General features: G+C 50.1%; 4 protein-coding genes across 4 annotated transcripts, besides 7 other annotated features; all 4 read left to right on the forward strand.

Moving 5' to 3' along the window:
• Positions 1 to 2297, forward strand: Tc00.1047053507675.10 (hypothetical protein, conserved; the record flags this gene model as incomplete). Its single annotated transcript, XM_800591.1, has 1 exon — positions 1 to 2297. A coding segment is annotated over one exon (2297 nt), but the record flags the coding sequence as incomplete, so codon positions are not given.
• Positions 1 to 4461: a sequence feature (heterozygous, non-Esmeraldo-like haplotype).
• Positions 2466 to 2494: a sequence feature (AT_rich).
• Positions 2677 to 2709: a sequence feature (AT_rich).
• Positions 2882 to 5695, forward strand: Tc00.1047053507675.20 (hypothetical protein, conserved; the record flags this gene model as incomplete). The annotated part of the gene is made up of 1 exon (XM_800592.1): positions 2882 to 5695. One exon carries the CDS (start codon positions 2882 to 2884, stop codon positions 5693 to 5695), a length of 2814 nt encoding a protein of 937 aa, XP_805685.1.
• Positions 4462 to 4686: a sequence feature (areas merged during assembly that could not be assigned to a particular haplotype. This can correspond to areas where the two haplotypes were merged or to regions with more than two copies in the genome that were merged during assembly.).
• Positions 4687 to 8715: a sequence feature (heterozygous, non-Esmeraldo-like haplotype).
• On the forward strand, positions 5986 to 6702 carry Tc00.1047053507675.30 (hypothetical protein, conserved; the record flags this gene model as incomplete). Its single annotated transcript, XM_800593.1, has 1 exon — positions 5986 to 6702. The coding sequence occupies one exon, from the start codon at positions 5986 to 5988 to the stop codon at positions 6700 to 6702; it is 717 nt and encodes a 238-aa protein (XP_805686.1).
• Positions 6875 to 6907: a sequence feature (AT_rich).
• Positions 6908 to 6943: a sequence feature (T-rich).
• On the forward strand, positions 7007 to 8715 carry Tc00.1047053507675.39 (hypothetical protein, conserved; the record flags this gene model as incomplete). The annotated part of the gene is made up of 1 exon (XM_800594.1): positions 7007 to 8715. A coding segment is annotated over one exon (1709 nt), but the record flags the coding sequence as incomplete, so codon positions are not given.

An 8715-nucleotide genomic window follows, 5' to 3' on the forward strand; every position in this document is an offset into this window, starting at 1 on the left:
GCCAGTTGGTTGGCTCGTCACCCCTTTCTTCGGAGAAGGAGGTGCGCGAGACCTTGCCACTGAACAAGGGGTGGAACCAGCTGGTAATGAAGCTCAGAGCGAACAACTCTTTTCACCTGATCGACACAAGGAACAGCAGGATGAGTTGGACTGCGGCAAACGCGTTGTGTGCTGAGACGAGGCATATGGAGTTGTGCCCACTATCAGCTGTGTGCCCTTTTGGTGTGGGACGCCCGGGCGTGTTCCCCGTGCCTGAGGGCTCTTCCTTTGTCCCTGTGAAGAATGATGAAAATGAATGGGTTCAGGTGTTTTCAGGCGGCGGCAACGGCACATCGATGTGCGAGACGTGGCGAGACGCTCATGATGGTCGCGCTCCAATCTGGGGCGAGACCAGTGACAACATAACCGAACGTCATCTTGTGCCGTGCTGCGGCGATAATTCACCACCGTTCATATGGCTGAGTATCACTCCTTCCTCCACTGCGGAGGGCGAGTTGGGCTACACATATGAGATCCCCGTTGTTGTTGAGGCGCCCGTTGTGACGGTTGACGACCCTGCAGCCGTCACACAAACGGTGACAATAACCTGTGCTACGCCTGGGGCCATCATCAAGTACGCCGTTAACAATGCAGAAGAGATGGCACTGTACACACACCCCTTTACCATCTCGGAGTCCTCGACAATTTTTGCTCAGGCGTTCGCTCATAGTCGTGAGAGCCGGAGGTTGGAGGTGTTTGTTGAAATCAAGAGTCCAATTGTCGATCGTGTTGCGTGTGTTGAGAATGAAAGGTGTCCTCTATTTGTCTCGGGAGTGGATCCGCGCTGGCGCATGGCGATAATAAACACAAAAAGCTCCGGCAAAGGTGTGAAGGAGTACTTCAATTTGACTTATGCTCTTGAACAGCCACCATCGTTGGACTTTTCCGGGGTGCTCGACATAGAAGAGCACCGCGTTGTTGCTCCCCCTCTCCGTGCCGGAACGTTCAACGTCATTGTCTACAAAACCGATGCAAGGGGCAGGATGGCGGTGAACACTTTGGCCTACAAGGAGACAAGTCTTACCCCCGGTGAGGTGGTGGGCACACAGAAAACTTTGTTCAAAATTGATGGCGGCGTGAACAAGGGTGATGTCCTGCTGCTTCCGTTTACTGCAAGCAGATCATCAGCCACGTGCGATGCAGATGCGTGTACCGCGGCGCTCAAGAGTCAACTGGACCGTGTTGCCGTGTTGTCATCCAGTGTCAGTGCGTACTTCAAACAAGACCTTTACGGATATTCGGGCAAACTCAGTTGTCTCTGTATTTGCCTCTCGTGCTATAAAGGGGTGTCCAAGCAAGATTCGGTGCTAATTGATTCTTCCAAAGTGGTGAGCCAGGTTGTCAACGTGAGTGTGTCGAGCCCCGTACCACACGCAAAGGCCACCGTGGGAGCTATACGGCCTTTTAGCGTGCGCAATGGTGATGACCTTGAGATGTTTGGGACGTTTATTCCCGACTCAAGCTATATTGTCCGATTTAATCCTGCGGTTTCGGGAGGCGACAAAATGGCGGCCCCGACGTGTGCTGTCCAAAAAGTCACTACCGGTGTATTGACCTGCGAAATGCAGGTTCAAGCCGGGACCGTGGGCGGTTGGAACGTCTCTCTCTTGGACGGGGAGGCACCAGTGCCTTTTGAGGAAGGTGCCGTCAACACGATTCATGTCCTTCCACCGGATCCTTTGGTTGAGTTCGCGGCGGGGAACTGCGCTGCCGCGAGCGTAAACTGCGTTACAGGCGCGGAAGTGATTTTTCGCGGTAAGAACTTTAACCCTGTGCATCCCTTGTATAACGATGTGATTGTGGGTGACGCCGCGTCCGCCAACCCTATTCTCTGCAGGGTGACTAATGCCACGGAGAAGGAGCTTTTCTGTGTTCTCAGCATTCCGCGAGGCAAGGAACATGGCAAGTACTCAATCCAGGTTCGTGTCCGTGTGTCGGAAACGGAGTGGGGCGCAGAACAAAGTGCAGGGTTTCTTGTGTTGGGAGCTGGGGCGGATGTTCCTGGGTGGAAGGCCGACAATGTGCCCCCATCTGTGCCAGTAGCTGGTGGAAATAATAAGTATGTTGTTATTATCATCGTTGCCGTTCTTGGCACCGTTCTTCTTGCACTGATTGTGGTTGTTGTTGTCATGTACTTCCGGTTCCGCGCGGCGGCGGTGAAAGCCGACGAAGAAATAATTTCCTTGGAGTTGCAACTTCTCAATGCAGGCCATGAAAGGGCAGAATTTTTGACGAACAAGCAGGTGAAAGGGCTTTGAATGAGTTAAAGAGGAAATTAAGACTGATAAATGTGAGTGGCGAGCTGAGTAGAGGATATCATTTAGTGAATAAAATGCCCTTTTATATTTTTTTAGTGATTTAGGCACAAATATATCAGACCGACTGCGTCTTGAATTTTCCGTTTGGTTACTTTCTTGTTTTGTCTCTATTTTTTATTTTTATTTTTTGTTTTTAACGCTACACTACCTCCATTTTATCATAATGCATCCACAGACCTTTACGGTGACAGTGGAATTATGAGGTATTGACGTGTTCCGAAAGAATAGCATTTTTATTGTTTTTTGTTCGCCGTGTCTTTTGGTAGGAATTTGGGAAAAGACTTCATTTAAAGGCCAGTTTTGTAGCCATTTTGATGACATTTATTTTTATTGTTATTATTTTTATTTTTTTGAAACCTGTCAGTGCAGTTGGATCTTTTTTTTCTCTTCTTTGTGTGTTTGTGTATGTGCGTGAGTCACATCATGTCGCATGTGAGTGGCGTCTTTCTGTATGTGTGCTTTGACTTCAATTTTAATTTAAGTGTTGGATGCAATAAGTGACGGCGAGGTCGCTGAAGTTGTTGATGGAAGACGCATCGTGTCTGGTGTTGCGTTGGGAGAAACGTCTTGAAGGGGCCTGCGGCGACTCCGGGAATTCGGTTAATGGCGGGCAAACAAGGGGGTTGGGGCAGCAACGGCAAGCACAAACGCAGGCGGCAGTTGCGGAGGCGGCATCTGTTGGAATGGCGCTGCTGAAGTTATTGTTACAAATGGAACAGAAGGAGGACGAGATGGCCGATGACGACAAGGATGCAAAGGAGGGGACGGAGACCGCACTACCCCACCAGCGGCTAACACAGCTCCTTGTGGAGGTGGTTCTTGCTATTTTGGACTCCTGCATCCAGTGGACAGGAACCAAGAACGCGGTGCAGGCGGTGTGCTGTGAGCTGATGGCAGCATCCTCTCGGGAGAAGGGACAAGACGACCTCGCAGAAAAGCTGTGCGACTGGTGGGACCACGAGGAGGTTGCAGAGCAGGCCTGGCGCTGGTGTGAGGCGCATCTCACACTCTTGCCAGCTGATGAAGCGGCATGGCGTTATGGAGCATCTCACGGCGTGGCAACACCCACCGATTGGTGGTGGCGCCCCGACGCGATGACTTCTGCAAACTCAAACTCTCTAAGTGAGACAACTGCGGCGGCAGCACGCTCACTTTTTCAGGAGGTTTATGCGACGGTGTCTCAACAGTGTATTGCAGAGTCTCCTCGTACAGAGCTAGCCACTGCTAAAGAGCTTTTGCATAATTTATTTACATTACCTGCAAGTTTTTTTTTCCACCGCATAGCAGTGAGTCGTGGCGTATTGCAACGTCTATTCACAATGAAGGCGACAGCTTTGCTGCATCAAGCTCATCTGCTGACTTGTCTCGCATTTCTAAAGAATGCTGCTCAACCTCGTTACACAGAGAAGAGTAGAAAAACATCCGGCGGGGGCAGTAGCCACGAATTATTGTGGGTTTCGCGTGAATGCCTGTCCCTTGCATGGAAGAATCTTATTTCTTCGATAACTGCAGTGCAAGTGGCCACAATACACTTTGGTGCATCCTGTGGGGGTTTGCGACAACAAGTTCGACGGGCATTATTTGGCGTGAAGGAAGTGGCGAGTGAGACAGATGGCACTTTTTCATCTTGTGAAGACTTTTTTTACGTGCATCCTTCTGTTGAACCGTCTGAGAATGCGTGTCGTGTTACACATGGCGTGGGACTTGTGGCCACAGGAAAGATTTCTGAAGGCAGTGTCATGTTGCAGGAACGGTCTCTTTTGTTTCATAGCTCACCAGATCAAACCGCGGCTAAGACGGAGATGCAAAACAACGAGATGTCAAATGTCACGGGTGCGGCACTTGAATTGTTTCGGCGTGGCGGTATGACGTTCATAAGCGATGCGGTGACTTCACAAGTAGTGGAATCTCTTCAAAGTGGTGCTTTTTTTGGGGAGCCAACACAGGCTGGTGAAATGTGGAATGCGTTGCATCTTATTGCCACCATGCAACCGGCGGACAGAAACAGTATTGGAACGGAGGATGGTTTTGCGCGCGACATTGCCGACCTTGTGCGCTGCTGGACGGAACGAGCCATTCCATTCTGCCCCGTGGAAGAATTTAGGATTGAGTTGGAGGGAGCCCCTGGGGAGGGGAAGGGGTTGTATCCGTTTGCCGGTTTTATAAACCACAGTTGTTCACCAAACGCGGTATTTGTCTTTGGTGAAGAAGAAGGTGCCTGTTGTTCCTCGAGAGGCGGTGTATTGCGTGTTGTAGCTCTTTGTGACATTGAGCCAGGTGAGGAGATAACAGTCACATATCTTTCCTCACTTCTTCTTTCAAGGGAGTTAAAACGAGAGCGGAATGGCTTCTATTGTTGCTGTACCTTTTGTCTTTCTTACGCTGCGTTATTGGAGGGTGTGGTGTGCCCTACGTGCCAACAGCTTGTTTACGATGATCACAACGACAAGGAAGAGGTGTCATCTAAAGCGGTTGATGTAGTTTCCTCTGTGAGGGCCAATAACACAGCAAATGGGCGGGTGAAACCGTACGCACACCTGCCTGGTTGTGCATACGCGGGATACAGTAGCTACAAGGATCTCGCCGGGCCAATGAAATCAGGGTTCAAGAAAATCATTGACAACATCCACTGCGAGCTTTTGGGAAGGTCTATTACGGATGCCGTGCATGAACATGGAAATTGCATGCAGGAAGGTTTTGGAGCTGGAGAAACGGAAAAGTATAAAGAAGAAGAAGATGATGATGACAAAAAATATGCACAGCGCGCTCAGAAAGCCGTGCGTCAGTTAATGGATCTTGACACATTGGCTTCTGGACTTCCATCGACACATCATTACCGTTTGCAGGCGCGGATGGAATGCTTGGCTACTTCTTTGAATGCCATTATGACGCCAAATGACGTCACACGACTGATGCAACTATGCGAAAAACTGTTAGAGGATTTAGAGGTGCTGCTGCCGAGAAATTATCCGCTCTTGACGGGTATCCGTCTTCATTATGCTCTTGCACGCAGCCGGTACCTGATCGCCACAACAGACATCAACGACCCTGCAGCAGACGGGTATCCCGAAGGGTGCTGCGGAAGTGTGCGTGAGCAAGCTGAAATGATGCGTTTGCCATTTATGCGTGATGCTATCATTCGCGAATGCGTGGTGCGGTCTTTCCAGGAGCATTATGTTTACACGGGCTGGCGATTTGCAGAGGCCAACGACGAGGAAATTCTTCAGAGTTTTTTACGGCGATACGAAGCGGAACTGTTTGCATGTGGTGTGGAGGAATTGTCTCACTTCAACATGTTGTCGCTGATGTTTGATGCAGCAGAGGGCGGCAGCGGGTAAAAGATGCATATGTGAGTTTGTGCGTGTGATGTATAGCTGTTGAGACTGCTTTTGCTTGGGCTGTCATTTAGGGACCTCGTTGAACCATTGGGCGGGACTGGGGGGCACCATCTGGCATGCATTTCACTCCCACTCACGAGAAGAAGAGGGTAAAAAAAGTGGGACTTTAGGAACAGTGAAGGATGAATGTGTGGTGGATTGCCTTTACAGTTTTTTTTTTTTTTTCACGTCTCTGCTTCACCACTGTTTGATTTATTTATTTTTTTCTTCAAGGGAGGGGTGGTGCAACGATGGAGGCGGGTCACCTCCTGCTTTGGGCGCGGTGCCGAAGGTTTGTAGGCGATGTGTGTGCTGGCCGTGACGCCACCCATGGGCTGGCGCACATGGAGGCTGTCACGGGGAACGCCCTTCTCATTCTTCACATGGAACACGGAGCGGCTTCTTGCCCCTCGTTGACAATCTCGCGAGTTATTCTTGTCGCCATGCTTCATGACGTTGCTGATCACAAGTACGATGCGGCAGGCAGGCTCATCCAGCAGGTTCGAGAGTTTCTAGGGGCAGAAAAGGGGGCAATAACAGCTGCGGGGATGGACGGTGAAGAGGCATTCAGTCACGCTCTCACCACCATAGAAGCGATTTCTTTCTCAAAGGAGAAGAAGCAATGCATGCGGTGGTTTGAAGCGAAATTGCCGTCCGACTGGGTTTTTGTTCGAGACGTTGTGAGTGATGCGGACAAACTTGAGGCCATTGGCGAAGAGGGTCTGCGGCGGTGCCTCGTGTACACAATGCACACATTGTTAATTAGAGAGGGGCGTCAGGGCTGGGATGCGGTCCTGCAGCAGCGCTGTCTCCAAGGCGTAAAAGAGCATTTTGTAGAGAAATTAAGTCGTCTGTCAAAAGAGTTTATCGTCACAACTGCTGGCAAGTTTTTGGCTGCCCCAAGACACGCGGCAATGGAACGGGCGTTGCAAGAATGGGAGTCTCAAGGTTTACCGTCATTCTTTTGAATTTTCCAACTGTTGCTATCGAAACGACATAAACAAGGCTTTTTTTTTTGTGTTTTGTCTGGGACGGGAGGCATATTGATATATATGCATATATATATGTCTCTTTCCACCGTTGGAACTTATTGGAGGGGTTGGGGAAAATCTTTGCGTCGTCATTTCCCAATCCCCTCCCTTTTTTTTTTTTTTTTACAAATAAATAAATAAATTTCTTTCTTTCTTTTTTTTTTTTTGATGTTTTTTTACCATTTAACAAAAATATGGTCCTGCACATGGAAACACCTTCCAAGATTAGTAAGCCCGCTTGATGAATGTCGCACAGTTTTTAACCGGCCGTGTGGAAGAGTTGGCTGCATTTTCTGCCTTGTTGTTTCGTAAACGACCTCGTCATGAGAATGAGAGGGCCTTTTCTCGTACGGCACGCTCTGTTGTTCACTACCGCCGTCCGTCTTCTGCGAATGTGCCGCTGTCAGACGTGATGCGGTTGGCGAATTTTCGCTCACGGAGGTCTAAACGTTTTGTGCGACTGTTGGCAGCCGAGGAGCCTCCACCAGCAACACCGAAAACAGTCGAAGAAGAGAAAGGACGGGTGCAGAAGAAAAAACGTCCTCTAACTTATAGGGCGTGGTGCTTGCTTTTAAGGCGACGCCGTAGATTTCTGTTGAGGCGACGAGCGACGACACGTCGTCGAATTCGACGTCGGATTATTGCTCTTCGTTACGGCAAGACGCAACTTCCCCTTTGCAGCTGTGGACCTCCTGCTGCTGCACCTCAACCTTCTCTTCCCCAGTGTCTCTCTACGCAGGCCTTTTCCTCTGGTGGAGGCCGGACGGCAGTGCTTTGGCTGCCCACCCATTGGCGATTTTGCCGTCGGTTCCATTACAGTGTTCTCAAGACGCGTATTGACGGCTGTTCCTCATCACCGGATGACGACTTTTCTTCGAGGCTTGTGACCGTGCGGATTGCTGTGCCGACGACAAGCCAGCGTAAACAGCATCGTGTCCTACAGCGATGGGCTGCACGGCTGCCATCATGTTGTGCACTGGGAAAACCTCCCCGACGGCTTAAAAGCAAGCCAATGGCTGTTCCACCGCCCTTGTGTTTTGCGGCCGAACGCTCTCATATGTGTGTCTGGGCAATCCAACCACGGGAAAACGGGCACCCATTAACTACCGAGGAGGTGATGAACATTTTGATGATACAAACCTGTAAAGCACCCCCGGTTACTCTTCACACGAGAGATCTGGCGACGATGGCAGAAACACCGGTTAATTCCTTGCCGTATGAAACGTGTTGGCGGCGTACTGAGAGTGGCGTTTTTTACGGGTACATGTGGTCTCTGGGAAAGGCTATTAGCAAAGCGAAATGGTTGTTGAGGGGAGGCGTGGAATTGTTTGACACCGACACAACACCAATAGTTGTGCCCGTTATACTTCTGCGGAATGAGGATGTGGATGGCGGTACGTACCATCTTGTGGCCTCCACACCTGTGCACATTGGGGCTCGTGCCAGACGAGGATTAGAAATGCGACTTGTTTCTCATTGGAATCCCTGTGGTGCACCCAAACCCATGTGTTCCATGTTTGAACTCTGGTGTTGTGCTGATGCAGTCAGCGTGGAGGGAGCCGATATGTCGTCGACGAGGGATGGCTCATTCATCCTAGAATGGATACGGGGGCGAGTGCATGCCACTGTGGGAAGATGGTGTAGAGTGAATAAGATTTCCTCATTTGCACAACAAGAGGGATATGAAACAAACAACAATTCATCATCACTCATTAAAAGAACGACGGTGTGCGTTTTCCCGTCAATTCCACCAAACCTCGAAACCATTGATCATACCTCTTTTCCTGTGCATCGCTGTGTTATGTCTATTCTTGTCTTTTCCAAAGAGTCTTTTCCCCAATTGGACACAACCGGCAGCGCCGTGCGGCGGGATCGCATGTGTCATTTTCAGTTCGCCCGGAAGCTTTTTGCTTCTCTGACTGACGCCACGGCCACCGCGTGGAGAACGAT

This window comes from Trypanosoma cruzi, genomic scaffold (assembly GCF_000209065.1).
Source record: "Trypanosoma cruzi strain CL Brener 1047053516321 genomic scaffold, whole genome shotgun sequence".
In the NCBI taxonomy this organism is placed as follows: domain Eukaryota; phylum Euglenozoa; class Kinetoplastea; order Trypanosomatida; family Trypanosomatidae; genus Trypanosoma; species Trypanosoma cruzi.